Here is a 17,717-nt window from a genome sequence, read left to right as displayed (position 1 = left end):
GGGGGTCAAATGTCAAAATGTCAGATGTTATCTCATCACAGATTTTCAGTCATCTGTATGTGATTCTTGGAACTGCACGTAATATAACTGTAGCCATAAGATGTAATGTATACCAACTATTGTATAAAGATTAATCATGCTCAACAGACATATTTCATTTATAAAATGAGTATCTGTCATGGAAGAGCAAATGCTTTGATATGTCTCTCCAGATGTTAGTGACGACCCCGGAGAAATGGGATGTTGTGACAAGAAAGAGCGTTGGCGACATTGCTCTCTCTCAGATTGTACGTCTCCTAATTTTGGATGAAGTTCACCTTCTTCATGAAGATCGAGGACCAGTACTGGAGAGCCTTGTGGCCCGGACTATCAGACAGGTAGAAAACAACATTACTATCAGCACTAAGCTATTTTCCGTTAAATATTTCAGAATCCTGCTTTTTAATTTTGATAGTCAGAAAATGTGGCAATTAACCCATTGTGGTACTCGTCACAGTTATCTCATAATTTTTTATCTTATCTTGCAAGACACATGCAGGATGTCGAAATAATTTACTGGAAAATGTTTAGTATTTACTGCCTCTAAATCAGAGAGGAAAGTCCTCCGGAATTCCGGGTTTTTCAAATTTTTATGAAAATCTCTCCGGAGAATTGAAGAAAATTTGCTTAAAATGAATCCGGATATTAGTTGAAAACATTGAACGAAGACGCGTTTGAGTTCGTTGTTTTGTTTTCACGAGCAGAGCCATGTTGAGATACTAACTAGTGTGTGTGTGTGTGTGTGTGTGTGTGTGTGTGTGTGTGTGTGTGTGTGTGTGTGTGTGTGTGTGTGTGTGTGTGTGTGTGTTTTTAATGATTTGGCCTCCCAGGTGGAGTCCACCCAGAGTATGATTAGGATTCTGGGATTATCCGCCACTCTTCCCAACTATCTAGATGTGGCCACCTTCTTGCACGTCAACCCGTATATTGGCCTCTTCTTCTTCGACAGTCGTTTCAGACCCGTGCCACTCGGACAGACCTTTGTTGGCATCAAAAGTACTAACAAGGTAAAAGAACAATGATTGCTATTAGTTTGTGTCTGTGTTTATTTTTTATAAATTTAATAAATTATTTTTATAAAATAATAAATAATGCTAAACTCATGGCAAGACCTAATAATCTATATTGTCCTGGATTGTGGGAAGAGGGCAGTATGGGCTGCCTATTCTCCAAAAGGAACTTGAGGTAATACATTGTTAAATGACACTAATTTTGTTAATCAGCTACTAGCTTTGCAGCTAGCACACACAGAGTTGTATATGTTCCAATATTTCCCATTTTGTTCAAGTCACTTTTTAGACACTATACACCACATTGTTTCTTGTCATAAGGAGGGCACCGTCTTCCTATTGGTCAATGTCAAAGAACCGATGGACATGTCGCACTATGCGGCATGACCAACAAAAATTCTGACATGCCAAACTTTAGACATTGTGATTGTGATCATGGTCGTGAAGCGTCCCAAATGCCAGATGACTAATCATTGAGTATTTCACACTACATGGGCTAGAATGTGTCAACCCCTTGAGAGGATACCATTAAACAGTTGCTGACCTTTTAGCCGTTTTGTGAACTACTGTGGATCACAAAAATGAATCCACGATTCACAATTACATACGGTATTTTGCTGTGTAATGACGTGTGGTCTCTTCTGACTCCTCAAACTGTCTGAAAAGCTAACATTAATTTGAACATGACATGAATTTATTAATGAAACTAATAACTGATTTTTCTATTCTGCTTAGATCCAGCAAATTCATGACATGGAGGAGGTTTGCTACAACAAGGTTGTTGAGCAAGTCAAAGCTGGTCATCAGGTAATTTTGTCACCCTTTTCCGATAGTTGCATTAAACAACAGAAATGTCCAATTTAGTGACACATACACGTTGACTAGCCACAGTTTACACAAACTAATAATAGCCAAAAGCAAAGCTGTAGCTCAAACAAGCATTTAAAAATAATCGTGGTTATAGTTTGCAGTTGTATAGGACTTTTTGGCACATAATGAGAGCTATTTTTCATTTCCTGTGAGACAGAAATATTTGGAACTGCTATAGTTTTAATGTACTGGCCAGTATATCTACCGTATTTTCACGACTATTCGACGCACCGTACTAATGGCCGCAGTCTCATTAATGGGTGACATTTCTGTATTTTACACATATACAGGACGCACCGTACTAATGGCCTCAGTTTTACAGTGGTAAAACATACGCCAGCTTAAACATACGGCATGCATGCGCGCACTCTAACACGTTAGCTTGAAGCATACGGTAGCATGCCAAGACATACAGATAAGCTAAAAACACGTTTTTAAAAAGGCAACGAAAGCAGAACTGAGTTCGGGTGTATTTTATTTAGCCATCGTATAATGTTCTCACGTTTTTCGATCAATCATCACCCAGAAATCCATCAAAGTCCTCATCCTCTGTTTCAGAAGCAGAGGACTGCACATCTCAGTTGTCATTGAATGCATCACATGCTAGTGTGAGTTGCTACGCATTGCCGAGCGGAAAGAAGGAGTAGCAACAGCAAAGTCAACATTTCTCTCGTGCGAAGCTTTCCCACATTTGAAAGTAAAGAACAGAGCGAAACATGGTGGCAGCGCGTGTGTGTGTGTAGAAAGAATTGAACAATTGTGCAAGTACCGTAATCCATCAAAAACGCCGCGTTCCCTCTCGTTGTTGCGTATTGTGGCGTAACTCGCCAAGCGCTGCCTCTCACTCTTTGTAAAGTTGTGTTTGCCACCGATCATCCATTGTTCCCATGCCGTTCGCAACTTTACTTTGAACGCCCGGTTGATGCCAATGTCCAGCGGTTGGAGTTCTTTAGTCAAGCCTCCGGGAATAACGGCAAGCTCAGAGTTAATTTGCTTGACTTGTTTTTTCACCGCTGCTGTGAGATGGGCACGCATGCCAAAAGCATAACCGGTGGCTTTAAGTTTGAACTGAGCTTCGTAGGCGTGTCTTTTTTTTTATTTTCAGGGGTTCTTAGAAACCAAAACCGGAGTTGTTTTGCAACAATGCACATTGCCACACTCTATACAAGTGTTAGTACTGGCTTGAGGCGTCCCTTCCCTTCAGCGTCCACTTACACGCCCACCCTTCACCATTGGCGGACTAGCTTGCCTGTTCTCTCTCTCCCTCTCTCTCTCTCTCCCTCTCCATATATGTATATATACACGCCCACCCTTCCCTGATTGGCCGACTTCTTTCACAGTCACTTCCGCCTTTTCTCTATATAAACAGCGTGTCGGCTGTCAGTCAGATTTTGGAACTCAGCGCATATAAAGGACGCTCCGCACCATAAGGCGTACTGTCCATTTTGGAGAAAATTTAAGACTTTTAATGGCGCCTTATAGTCGTGTAAATACGGTATATATATATATATATATATATATATATATATATATATATATATATATATATATATATATATATTGCCCGTCGTCCCGCACGCGGGCTGTCCTTCCGTCTGTACCTTTTCAAAACGTACCTACTTCACCGCGCCGCCACTGCGCCGCCACTGCGCCGCTCAGGCAGTGGCTCACTACGATCGCGCGGGCATCTTAGCGAAAAAAATGTTGTCTACCCACAAGCATTTCAATGAAATTGTTAGTTATTTAGTAGAGCTAAACATCTCTTTATTTTCGCGATAAGCAATGAAGATGAACAAAAAGTTGAACCAAGCAACAACACTTTTGTGGGCCAAAGGCCCACCTTACCAGCCTTCCGCAGGAACTAGCTGATGAGCCGCCCGGAGGGCGGCGAACCACCACCTTACCAGCCTTCTGCAGGAATTAGCTGATGAGCCGCCCGGAGGGCGGCGAACCAGCTAGTGTAAACTAATACCATTTTTAATATACAGTATTCTATTTTAGGGGTCTGCGTATCTATTTGATATGTATTAAAATAACGATGATGATATGATACTAATAATGATGATAATAATTAATTTTATTTGTAGGCGCCTTTCAGGGAACGAAAGGTCACAGTACAAACATCTCAACTCAACTCAACTGTATTTATAGAGCACTTTTGAACAGCCATCGCTGTGCTGTACATGGAGCAATTTAATATATACAATAAACAGTAAAACTAATCGGTACTAAAGACGGTAGGAAGCACCGAACAGTAAAACCAAGAACCAATCTAAGTCATGCTGAGTCGAATGCCAAACAATACAAGTGAGTTTTGAGGAGGGATTTGAAGATGGGCAGCGAGGAGGTTTGCCGAATGGTCAGTGGGAGGTCATTCCAGAGAGAGGGACCACCAACAGAAAAGGCTCGATCCCCTCTGAGCCTCAGTTTAATTCTTGGTACTTCTAATAATGTCTGGTCCGCAGACTTGAGGAGGCGGGCAGGCGTGTAGGGGCGGATGAGCTCGTAAGGTGGCGTGAGGTCATTTAGAGATTTGAAAACAAATAAGAGGATCTTGAAAATAACTCTAAAATGTATGGGGAGCCAGTGAAGGGATGCCAGAGTAGGAGTTACAGTATGTGCTCCCTCTTACGAGTACCAGTCAAGAGGCGGGCAGCGGCATTCTGGACCAGCTGAAGGCGCTTAATGGAGGACTGGCTGACTCCAAAGTAAAGGGCATTGCAGTAATCGAGCGGGGATGTGACAGAGGCATGAATTACTGTCTCAAAGTGTTCATGTAAGAGGAGAGGTTTTATTTTGGCCAGCTGTCTAAGGTTAAAGAAGCTGGATTTAACAACGGCACCAATTTGCTGGTCAAGTTTGAAATCACTGTCCAGTGTAAGGCCCAAGTTTGAGACTATTGACTTAAGATAAGGTGACAGGGGGCCCAAGTCTACAGGATGGGATGTACAAGGGCCACTAGGACCAAACAGTATCACCTCTGTTTTCTTTTCATTGAAATTCAAGAAATTTTGTGCCATCCAGGTTTTCATAAAACATCATAAAAAAAAGAACACAAGCAGTACAATAAAAATAACAGAAAACCTCAACTAAAGTGGCACATGAAATAGGCAACGTTAAAGTGAAAAGCAGTCCATATTAGATGCGCTTTGAATTTATTAATGGATAATTTTTTACTTGTCTCTTTTTTTTTGTACAACCAAGTACATGTGGGTGGGTTTCAGAAAAGTGCTAAACAATTTTCCATCTCATTCTAACCACGGTACAGCGACTGAACTCATGTTGCATCACCTAGATGTGAGGGTTGTGTGATCTTGTTGTTGCCTGGATTTTCAAATTAGGTGCAGCGCAACAGCGACGTCATACAGTGTTTCCAATCAAGCGATAGTGGCCGACTGATTAGGGAGGGATAATGGCAAGGTATTTGTGTGGTATGTAGGTGACAGTGAAAAAGGAAGGGCGAAGCTTCAAGAAGTCTGAACTGGCTGAGGTCTTGCCGAGCTTCTGTATATGTATAGTCAGATGAACCAATTACCTTTTTCTTGCTGCTGCTTGTCGTGTCCTCTTCACTCACAGCAAAAGCCACACATTTAGTTAGAAATTTGCTAAAATCATATTGCTTAGCTGCAGCTTACTTTGTCCAAACAAGGGGGAACATTCTGCCATTCTGTTTGGTCGCTTAGCAACCACTGACAAATGTGGCTTGCTCAAGGTAGGCCACCGCCGCCATCCTCCCGGCTCCCTATTTTGCATTGGACGCTGCCAAAAGCAAGTGCCCCATAAGACATCCATCCATCCATTTTCTGATTCGATTTATCTTCACAAGGGTCGCTGGGGGGTGCCGTAGCCTATCCCAGCCGTCTTGGGGCTGTAGGCGAGGGACACCCTGCCAATCGCAGCCCTAAAGACATTCTGCAATGATTAGCTAGCATAAACATGTTTTTTTTTTCTTCATAATTTAATTCTATATAGTTCTATATTCGACAGCGGTGGTTCGTATTCTTGGTTGAGTAAAAAAATAACAATTCTGCTTAAAACGTGATTTGTTCTGCGTTTTTCCTGGAAGTGCTCCACTTCTGTTTTTTGAGTTATGGGTCCAGTTGAGTGCCTGGAGAGTGAATACGATTGTATTGTGACCACATCATACAGCGCATTTGACAGTAAAGTTGTACTTGATTTGACTTGATCAAAACAAGGAAATTAACGATTGGCTTACCGGTCGACGAGATGTTAATTCTTCGAGAAATGTACACAAGTCAAGAGGCAGCCGTGCCCACTAATTGTTCTATGTAAGGGGCGTACATAAACCACATGACCTGACACCCCCCCCACCCCCCAAACAAAAGCTAAAAGTCAAACTGACGGGAATTGGAAGGACATATTGATTATGGAGATTTAGAATGCACTTCATGGCCGTGTGTCCCTCCTGGTGCTACCCCCTGTCTGAGCGTGCCTTCGCAATTGATTCGGCGGCAGGGGTCCTTCACACCAGCATATCTGGCCAAACCACACTGTCGTCTGGCCGGGAACGGTGATCCGTTAGACCTCTGCTTCGCACAAATTCCTTTCTTGCCTCTGACCTCACATCAAATGCGACAGCCCTACAAATTTAACCATATCACTAAGCACAGAAAAAGAAAATAACAAGGTTAGTTGATTATTTTTATTTAATGTTATTTAGTTGTGTCTATGAAGAAACTGTTCCTGTAATTTTGGGACATAATCACTGTTAATAGGCAGTATCACATTTCTAATGTTATAAATATATTGCTGGAACAGGAACAGAAGTGCATGCACGATAATCTATATTTGAAGATGTATTATTGACAAAAATCTAGGGCAAAACGCATAACGTACCTCGAACGTTCAGTGAAGCTTTCTGCAGTACATTTTTCACGATCTCGCGATAATTATCGTACCGTGACTTCAATAGCATGATAACACCATGAGCTTTTGATACGTTACATCCCTATGGATAATACCGGTAATTCAATATTGTTGGTAGGTAAAGCAGGGTTTGTCTGAAGAAATTGTAATTTTGCCCCGTGATGGAATTGTTAGGAAAAAAATGTGGCCCCTGGCCAATCTAAGTTGCTGACCACTGTTCTACGGTATTTCTTCAACCACATACACCCAATAAAAACAAGGTAAATATAACATCACTTTGGGCCTGGGATGAATTAATTGCATTTCCATTCATTTCAATAGGAAGGAAACATTACAGTGATATGCGAAATTGTCGGGTGACAAACAAGATTCCACGATATATCAAATTATATATGACATTAAATAATATAGATGGATGTGGAGACAGACGGATTTCGGGCTTTAAATATGTCATTTAATGTTTCAGGTAATGGTGTTCGTCCATGCTCGTAACGCAACAGTCAGGACAGCCATGGGGCTAATCGAGATGGCTAAGAACCATGGAGAAACGTGCGTCTTTCAACCAGACCAAGGTCCTGACTACGGCCAGTGTGAAAAACAGGTACAAAGCCAATCAGTCTCACTTGCACTCTATTTGTATCGATACCAAAAACGTGGGTGGGTGTGGCTGTGACTGTGTGTGCGCACATGCCAATGTTCTTAGTGTGCCTGTGTGAAGGCAATGGAGAAAGAGTGATTGCGATCAGGTAATTAATAGTCTATGCACTGTGAGTATACAGAGGTGCAGTTCTACTCTCTTAACAGAGGATGGTCAGTGGAGCTCTAATTCCCATATTTAAATCACTTGCAGCAGAAGCCAGTGTGATAAATTTAGTAACCATTTTCTTTCATTCCCTGGGGATGAGCCGTGATTGATGTGTCGCTAATCTTCCCTCTATTTAAAAGGGATATGTATACAAATCAGATCACTTTTCCTGCTTTCCAGGGCTGGAAATAGAGACGGGCTATTATGTCGGGCGACTAAAAATGGTGCCTCATCGCCTGATTAGTCTTTGAAGCAGATTTTCAAAGGCAATTGTCGCAACTGTTCCTGTAATTTGTGCTCATAGAATTCAGTTTGGTTCATAGGCTCTACATTTACATTAGCTCAGACCAATCTCAATGCAATGAGTATTATCCACTCCATTAGTTTTTCTTTTGAATGTTTGTCTGTCCGGCATGCGCTTGTGAACTAAGGGGCATCAAGGCGATTCCACTTTAAGCCCACAGGGAGATAATGCACCGCTTATTTGCTCTCTGGAAATTGCCCTCTATTAATATTTAAAGGTGTGCTAATCCCCAATGTGCATATGAGAATTAAAGCACCTCTTAGGTCAGACATATAAATTAGCTTTTATTTTTTCAGCTTTAAAATACACAAGTCTAAACAGCTTTTCTGTTTTTTTCTCTTTCATTGTTATTTAATTGGTTTTATCACAAGGGTTTGAAATGCTGCCAATCAAGTTTATGTTGCAGCAACTACAAAAATCAGTTATTGCTGAATATAGTTTTTGGTGAACTAGTGATTACTGTCTTTTTGTGAAAACATTGTGGTAATCCCACCCAATTGTGGCATTTCCTGCCCAGGCAATGTCTACTTCAGGCTTCATGTGGTGTATTATAGAGAAATAACATAGCTGCAAGATGACGGGTGCAACAAAAGATTGGGAAAGTTGAGGTCTGCTCAAAGGATACCTGTTTGGAACATCTCATTGGTGAATGGGAAAGTGGTGAGTGTCATGATTGGGTATAGAAGGTGACATCTCCGAAAGGTTCATTTGCAACATCGACCCCTTCCTTGACTGTTGAGCAACTGAAGTTGTCCATCAGGCAAGAATGGGAAATAATTCCATCCACAAAGCTTCAACACTGTCCAGAGCTCCAAACACAGTGATGTAACACAGTGGTAAACATACTCCTTTCCCAACTTTTTTGACATGTTTTGCTGGCATCAAATTCAAAATGAGTGAATATTTGAGGGGGGGGGGCAAATGGGTATTTATCTGAACATTATTTTTTTTTTGTCTTTGTAGTGTTTTCAGTTGAATATTGGTAAAAAATAAAAGCTATTTTTTTTAGCAATTACAAATTCAATGACCATAACATGAAGTGTGATACAAAGCAATTCATTGCTTCACCGCCTTTATTTTTATATGTTATTTACTGAATACTGTTGTCTCTGTTGCATTGAAGTAATTAGCGATTCCGCAGTGACTCGATACAGGCTCCTTGTCCGCATGAGCCTGCTTGACTCTTCTTCTTTGCTCACAATCAAGCGCCTGCCTTCACCTCTATTCTTTACTTCTTTGTTTACCTTGATGTTTACCATCCAGTCCCCAGAAACTAAGCACCCAAGAATACTGCGGACTTGAAGAGACACCTTGTGGTCGCATGTACTTAATACAATACATTGCTCTGTTTGGTAACCCTGTTTTAATTTTGTAGTCTCGATAAGGAAAGGAAGGGATAACATAGTAAACTTCCAAGGATCTACTGTACATTGTGAATGTCTTCAAAGCAGTATGCACGTTACTTAAATAGTAGTTTCAAATCAGTAATGATAAAGGCGTCAGTGTGTCATATATAATTTAAGTGCATTCTCTTTCATTGTGAGGGAAGTCTGCCTTTTCACAAAAGTGTGTGTGTCTGTGTGTGTGTGTGTCTGTGTGTGTGTGTGTGTGTGTGTGTGTCTGTGTGTGTGTGTGTGTGTGTTCTTCAGATGGTCAGCTTTAATTCCAATGGAGGCAGACTGCATCTGATTATGTAGCCCGCGGGGATTTCACATCATGAACACACACAACCTCATTAATATGTTTGCTTTCCTTTGCTGCTATTTTTAAGAACTAGTCCACCACCTGTCCACCCATCGCGTCAGATCCATGACAGCCTGTCACCATGCTCAAAACAGCTCTGTGGTACATTGATCAACAGTGATGAGCCGCAATGCAAGGAAAAATGAATCATTCAGTTGAATTGCATGCCCATATCAATGAAATGTAATATGTACATGGATACAAATAATATACCTCGTAAATTAAAATCCCACCTACTGCATGATAGAATAGTTTTGGAGTGTTGACAAATATGTTTGCATCCAGTTCAACTAGTAATACACAGTAAATATGAGCGATAAAGAAGTAAATTTGACTGCAAATCGTGAATTTAAGTGATTAACTCGTCCCAAAAAGTGATTGATTGCCAATATTCATAGTTCAGATAATTGAATATACCACAAACTATGATCCCAAAAAAACATAATAGCAAATGTTTCCAAATATTTTCATACATTGTTGTACCCTTAAAAATATAGTAAGCACAGCGAAGCACGCCCCTTTAGACTTTTAACAGTGACCTACGTGTGTGTGTTTTTGTGTGGAGAGAGAAAGATTAGTGTCTGTGTACTAGTTTAACATACTAGGACTGTGACATATCCTGGCACTGTTCACATGATAATCGTTCAGATTGACCAAAGGAATATAAGCGATCAGCTAATTTGACTTTTTTAAACCTTTTTTTAAGTTGCAGATTGGAATTCAACTAGATGATTATAATTGTTAATATATATCAATATTGACTGACATAAAATACTGACTGTTTAAATTGCAGCTTTTGCATTGAAGTAAGTCACAATTTTATTGCAAATGCAATTCATCATTCAGCCCCATATTGCATGTCACTGACGCTGAATTGATTTAGAAAATGTTTTAATTAATAACAGGTCACCGCTGTTATTAATTAACACATCTTCTAAATAAATAAATAAATAAAGGCGCAGCTTCTTACCTTAATAGCAATTAAATTAATCACAAATGTTCAAATTGTTTTTATTTCTATAGTTCTCACCAAACAGGTCGCTAAGCCTCTGACGTACACTAAGATTCTCTGCACATTCGCAAGTAGGATCAACAATGAATAGAGCTGGCAGCTAGTTATCTGTGGACGGAGCAAGCTCAGCAGTAGCAGCATCAGCTTGTGGAAGAGCCTAATGGGGCCCGATCTGGAGCTTAGATCACAGCCATCTCAGACATAGCCATGGCACAGCACACATCAGCGCTGACTCACCTCAGATTAGGGCTGAGAATCAAGTTTGCAACACTCAAAGCAAAGCTTCTGCTGCAGCATTTCAATTCCCTTCCCTTTTCCGCATCTTACGTGGCTTTGTTGCACAAACTTGACTGAAGACACCCACCACCAGGCTGCATTTTGCTTTTTGTTTTCACATAAATAGCCTTTGGTGGATATTGTTGTTTTGAGTAAAAAATATTCTGTCATCCACCGCCTTTTTTCTTCACATTTGGCATCTTTCACCACATTCATCTGTGCTGTATGTTTCACATACAGTACATTTGACAATAAAGTTTATCAAATCCAATTTTTCACTTGTCACTCATGGAAATTTAGGCTCCGTGTGAGGAATTATGGCAGGCACCGAATTTAGTTTAGTTTAATTATTGTCAGATACACCAGAGACGAGAGCAGAGCCGCAGGTCTTCGGGCAGGCATACTCTTCCAGCCGCATCCTCCTGTAACCGGTGGGGTCCGACTGCCTTGTGTTTAAGAATATTGACAACGCACAGCAGGATTTCTTGTATTCGCTGTGTTTAATCGTCTCACTCTCAAAGCTTGACAGCATTGTATTAAAATACTTAAACTTGTAAATCAAAACATTTTTTTCCAGCTCTCAAGCCCCTCCACCCCCATGGACATCAAGAAAAAATGGGGAAAGTCAAAGGTGGGGGTTGTACTTAAAAGAGGCGGTGCCACTTTAATTTTTGAAGTCGGGGAACATAAACACATTTTTGTTTCACCCGTTGGTAGTGGAGGATATAGTAAAAGAACACATCAGCATTCATCATTTCACATATTTTGTGTAATTATAATCAAGTACAGTAAGTTTTTTACTGGACATGTTACACATTCAATGTTTTCTGAACTTCCTTTCTTTAGGAAAGCTTTGGAGGCTTTCGTTATCTCGCTTTCTTAATTCCCCTTTGGTTATTATCCAAAAGCAGTGTGGCATTTTGACTCCTTTTCATTGATGCTCGTAGTAGATCGCAATTGTTTTGCTTTGCTCAGCAGGTGTCAGCGATGTGGGCAGCAACAGTACCACGTCATTGTCCCGGAATGCATTGCACATGCGAAAACATGATAGTCAGGGTTCCTTTTCAAGGTCCAAATTTGGCACCCTTTTTTCTGACAAGATACGTAGCTCAACATTAATGAGTATGCGTACACCGCCTTTGTCATCCAATAATTTTGATGATCAAACTTAGCTGTGGTTGAATTCTTGTCAGGGGTGACCGTGGCCCGGCGCAATGGTCACCCTATTAGGCAGTGGTTGCTAAGCTACTGAACAGGGAGCTTACCTGGTGCCTTTTTTTCCACTGATTCCAACATAAATTTGTCGTAACGGAAAGCCTACCGGTGCTCATAATGAGCAGTTGGAGGAGAATACTGTTGAGTTGAAAACAAGCACGAAAGAAAATTACAGTCAGTCACAATTATTATTATTCTATCATCAAGGAGAGGAAAAAAAACACTCAAATATGGAATCATGAAAAACTAGAAACAAACTCACGCAAAACATTACAACACTGCACTACTAGTACCGGTACTTTGTTTTACCTCCTCAGGCTATTATAACAATTTCCACCACCAATCTTTGATTGGATTGAGATCTCGACTATTTGCAAGCCATGACATTTACACTATGAGACTTTCTTCAAGGAAGTTGCTTACGATTTTATTCTCACTAGCAAAAACAACCCCTTAAAATTAAAATGTGTCTTGAAAAATGATGTCATCTGCACACTTTCTTTCAATAGATGGAATCAGAAAAAGCAAAATCTCATATTAATTTATGCATGTAGCTGACATGCAGCCTCATATCCTCAATGACTGAAAATTTGCACTTTCTTCAGGCAGTCATCTTCATAAATCGCACGAGAACGGCACCAAACAAGTTTCAGCATTATCACCTTGCCCAATGCAGATTTGCAATTTGTCAACGAGTATCACTTTAATCCTGTCGTCCACACTCTATGATTGCTTTTCTTGAGCCTACTGTAGTCTTGTTTTCTTCTGTTTAGATGTTAAGGATGGCTTTCATTTGGCTTTTTGATATGCGAGTCCCATTTTCTTTCGATGGTTTCGTATAGCTCAGTCACAGACGTTGCGGCCATTTGTGCCTCATTTGTTTTGTTGTGGATTTCCTATTTCCAAGATATATTGCTTGAAGTTTTCCATGTTGATGATTTGAAATCTTCCTTGGCCTAGCCCGATGGTCCCTTTTACAATCTTCCCATTTTGTTTGTTGTTTGACTTTTATTAATGGTAGGTGGATCTTCTGCCATAGTTTCAACAAAGCTCCCTAAGATCCAACTTACAACGTGCTCTTACACCATTTTTTAAAACTAAATAATGGTTGATTTCATGTAATACCGATTTCTTGAAACCATGTCATTTTATGTCGATTATTGTTTTTGTTGATTTTACATTAATGTCGCTGTAGTTGTATTTAAAAAGAAATAATAACAATGAAGTTGTGTTCATGCTAATATTGGTTTGGTGTTTTTCCAAAAGAAAAACAGTATAGGAAAGAATGCTGTTGAAATGCCGGATTGAAAAGCAGTATGGTTGCAAGTATTAATATCTCTAAAATCTCAAGAATGGCCATTCCTAGAAAAAATTTGAGGGACAGCAATTTTGGGGGTTATTCCAAAGTGTTCTGCGTATAATCCAGACGTGTTTTCTTTGGAATTTACTGTATGCCGTGAAGGTGAAAAAGAAATATTGTACATGCATCTATCTCCTTGTCTTTAATCCGACCTTGTGCAGTGTTTCTGAAATCCACTCCCAGGGCTAAGACTGCCAGCATAATGGTTGCAAATGCATGCTGTGATTCAGCATGAGCAAGTCAAAAATTCATCTGGTTGCGTGGGTGTGAGTGCATACATTTTCATTTATAATCTAAATGGCAACTTCCTCCTACCCCCAGTAAAATAATTTGTCTCTTTGTTCTTTATTTATCTTTTTAAGGAAATTTATTTACAAATACATTTCAATTTTTTAAAAGCCACATTGCAAACACACATCAAGTCCAGACCTTTGTTTTAACACAAACTCTCGGCTCAAGTGCTGACTGACAGTTACGGCCTGTCCTTGATTGTGCAGAGGCCTGGTGTGTTTTAACCTCCATTTAGATGCCCGCGGAATGAGATAAAGCCCCTATAATGAGAACTCCCATCGAGCACAACCAGGTCATAACCCACCTGTCAATCATAGATGCATTCCAAACTCTGTGTGCCTGTGTTTGTGTGTGAGTGACTTGTTGGCAGAAAATTCAATGTAAATTGGAAATGTCCTTACTTTTTTTTTAAATCCATCTCTTCTGTATTATTTGCACATTATTATTTTAAATGTCTATTTTTTTCTCTCCCTTCACACTAACAAGAGATGTATTTAATTGTTTATTTATTTTATTTTCAAGCAGTTTCTTTTGTCTAAAATTATAGATCCAGCGCTCCAGAAACAAGCAAATGAAGGAGATGTTTCCAGAAGGTTTTGGGATCCACCATGCCGGCATGTTGCGGTCTGACCGCAACCTAATGGAGAGTATGTTTTCCAGAGGGTACCTCAAGGTGCTTGTCTGTACCGCCACCTTGGCCTGGGGAGTGAACCTGCCAGCCCATGCTGTTATAATTAAGGTTCTTTATTTTTCAATTTTCTGTCTTAATTTTTACTTACATCGTGTGTTAACAAACATTGGATATCAAAGGTCTACACACCCCTACTGAAGTTTCAAGTTCTTGCACCATTAATGTGACCGATAAACTGTACAAGTGAAAAAAGGGTCTTTTTTTTCCAAGAGGCGAAATAAAAATACACAACGGAGATAATCTGATTGTACAAGTGAGCATGCCAATTTACAACTGGGGATGTGGCTTTCAGAATAAATCAGTCCCATTCAAACAAATGTTGAATTGGATTGAACACACACCTGCCAATACTTAAAGTGACTCCGATTAAACACAATTAAAATGTAGGTGTTGCCCTTGGCGTTTCCTGATATTTTTGTAGTCACATTTTAGAGCAAAATCCCTGGTCCCAGAGATCTTCTGCAGTCGTGCACGGTCTTGGCATCATCATGTTTTGGGGGATTTTTTTTTTTTTCAGGTGGGGCCTTGGACATGGTGGAGGAAACTATGCACAATTGCAAATACGAGTCAGTGATGGCGCATAACATTCATTTGTGCAACTACACAATCTGTTCTTTTTAGTTTGCTTCTGTAGAAGATTTTTTTTCTTTAAGGTGTACACGTTATAGGTCACATTAATGGTGGAAAAAAATGTAATATAGTTTATCTTTTTCTGATTTTTCAAACTCACATAAACCTGACGTTTAAAAATGTATATGTACCGCCTATCCTCACAAGGGTCGCAGGTGAGATGGAGCCTGTCCTAGCTGACTTTGGTGAAAGGCGGCTAACCCCAGACCGGTTCCCGACCAATCGCAGGGCACATGTTGACAAACAACCATTCACACGCATATTCACAAAAAAACACAATTTACAGTCTCCAAATAACATAAGCGTCTTTTATGAATGTGAAAGGAAATTGGAGTACATGGATCTTCATTGAGATTCGAACCCCCAAAATTAGTGCAGTCCTTTGAGGCGGCTGTGCTAACCACTGGTACACTGTGCCACTTTTGATATACACTCTGCAATACCTTTTTTTTTGTATGGACACACTGTATCTTGGCTTTGCTCAAATATTTTTAGTTGTATTTGTTCCTGTCTCTTATGACTCCAGGGGACACAAATTTACGATGCCAAGCGTGGTGCCCTGGTGGATCTCGGCATCCTGGACGTGATGCAGATCTTTGGTCGTGCAGGACGGCCACAGTTTGACAAGTATGGTGAAGGCACCATCATTACCACCCATGACAAGCTCAGCCATTACCTGACCCTTCTTACTCAGCAGAATCCAATTGAAAGTCAGTTTCTTGACAGCCTGGCTGACAACCTCAATGCTGAGGTTAGTCTTTAAGTGTTCTTTTGAGGGAGAGGGGGGGCACTGTTTTTTAAAAGCTACATTATTATGAGAAACAGTTCAAAGCACGGAAAAGGTTTTTTTTTTTTTGTTCCAGTGTCCATCGGGTTGTGACAGAGACCGGTAGTTAACGTGAACATTTGTCTCTTGCCGTTGCAGATAGCTTTGGGTACAGTCACAAATGTGGATGAGGCGGTGAAGTGGCTCAGTTACACTTACCTCTATGTGCGCATGAGGGCAAATCCACTTGCATATGGCATCAATTACAAGGCCTTGCAGGTTTGTGAACTCACTTGATTTCAGCATTGTTCCCCGTCACAAGAATACTATATGCTGTAGTCAATTTATTACTTTGTAAAAAAAATAAATGTGATATTTTGCAGATAAAATCCTAACTTCTTTTTTTCAGAATACATACCATGTGTGTTTTATGTAGTAATATGAATACGTCAGTGTGATTTTGGGAGTTGGAAATGAAGCCTTTGGATGTTTCAGATGGATCCGTCCTTAGAGCTGTACAGAAAGGAGCTTGCGGTAGAGTCTGGTAGGAAGCTGGACAAAGCCAGGATGATCCGCTATGAAGAGCGCACTGGCTACTTTGCCTCCACTGACCTGGGAAGGACATCCAGCCACTTCTACATCAGATACAACACTATAGAGGTAGACAAATACAGCTGAAAAGCGGCTACAATTCATCTCTTCACAAGGATATTCAATTCATTGACCAGTTATTTTGTGTATTTCTCTCCCCTATGAAGACATTCAATGAACTTTTCAACTCTCAACGAACAGAAGCTGACATCCTCAGTATTGTCTCTAAGGCTGAGGAATTCGAACAGCTAAAGGTAAGATTGCCAAGGCTACAACATGGTTGAGAAATTAATTTAGTCAGTCAAAGGGTAGTCACACTGTAGACAAAACACCAAAATAACGTATTATACAAATACAAATGTGTTGTGTTTGATATCGGTTCCTGAAAACACGACAAACTGTAATACAAACAGACAACAAACGCATGATTCTTTCGGGCCATGCATGAGTATTCTCATGAACATGCATGCAAGGTTGACAGCCCAATTGTAGGTAGTCTTCACCTTGGCCAGAGTTTTCCAATAAATTAAAAAACAAAATCATTAATATGACATTAATCCTGAGGGAAATGAAATGCTCTTTGCTGCTTACATACATACAAAGAACATATCACACATACAAACTACAACGGAAAATAACAAAAATAAGGAAAGTACAAATGAAATAGGCTAATTAACATGTAGGTGTGAATGATATGGAATCAGAATCAGAATCAGAATCAGAATCATCTTTATTGGCCAAGTATGTAGAACACACAAGGAATTTGTCTCCGGTGTAACACGCTGCACTAGTATCATCGTAAACAACAAAATCATTGAACCATTTTAGAGTAACCACTAGTTTTGAAGTACCATTTTGTGGTGCAAGAAGAGTGACTGTCAGTGACTGTTTAAGGAGTTAATGGCTAGAGGGAAGAAGCTGTTCAAGTGTCTACTGGATTTGGTGCGCATGGATCTGTAGCGTCTGCCTGAGGGGAGTGGCTGAAAAAGGTGGTGGGCAGGGTGCGGGGGATCCAGGAGGATTTTCCGTGCCCTTGTCTTGATTCTTGCAGTGTGCAAGTCCTCAAGAGTGGGTAGGGCGGTGCCAACGATTTTTTCTGCCGTCCTAACTGTCCGTTGAAGTCGGATTTTGTCCTTTTTTGTGGCGGCCCCAAACCAAACCGTGATGGAAGAACACAGGATTGATTCGATGACTGCAGTGTAGAACTGTCGTAGCACCTCCGGTGGC

General features: G+C 40.4%; 1 protein-coding gene across 2 annotated transcripts in view; it reads left to right on the top strand.

Moving 5' to 3' along the window:
- ascc3 (activating signal cointegrator 1 complex subunit 3) overlaps positions 1-17,717 on the top strand; it is a 68,578-nt gene that overhangs the window by 12,937 nt on the left and 37,924 nt on the right. For both annotated transcript variants that reach the window (XM_052066400.1, XM_052066401.1), the window contains exons 11-19: positions 213-377; positions 870-1,046; positions 1,785-1,856; positions 7,273-7,407; positions 14,360-14,551; positions 15,660-15,884; positions 16,059-16,178; positions 16,395-16,559; positions 16,658-16,744. In XM_052066400.1, the coding sequence (XP_051922360.1) occupies positions 213-377; positions 870-1,046; positions 1,785-1,856; positions 7,273-7,407; positions 14,360-14,551; positions 15,660-15,884; positions 16,059-16,178; positions 16,395-16,559; positions 16,658-16,744 (1,338 nt within the window). The remainder of the gene's footprint in view (positions 1-212; positions 378-869; positions 1,047-1,784; positions 1,857-7,272; positions 7,408-14,359; positions 14,552-15,659; positions 15,885-16,058; positions 16,179-16,394; positions 16,560-16,657; positions 16,745-17,717) is intronic.

Source organism: Hippocampus zosterae, chromosome 5 (assembly GCF_025434085.1).
Source record: "Hippocampus zosterae strain Florida chromosome 5, ASM2543408v3, whole genome shotgun sequence".
NCBI classification, from domain to species: Eukaryota; Metazoa; Chordata; class Actinopteri; order Syngnathiformes; family Syngnathidae; genus Hippocampus; species Hippocampus zosterae.
This window is presented reverse-complemented; position numbering and strand designations above follow the sequence as displayed.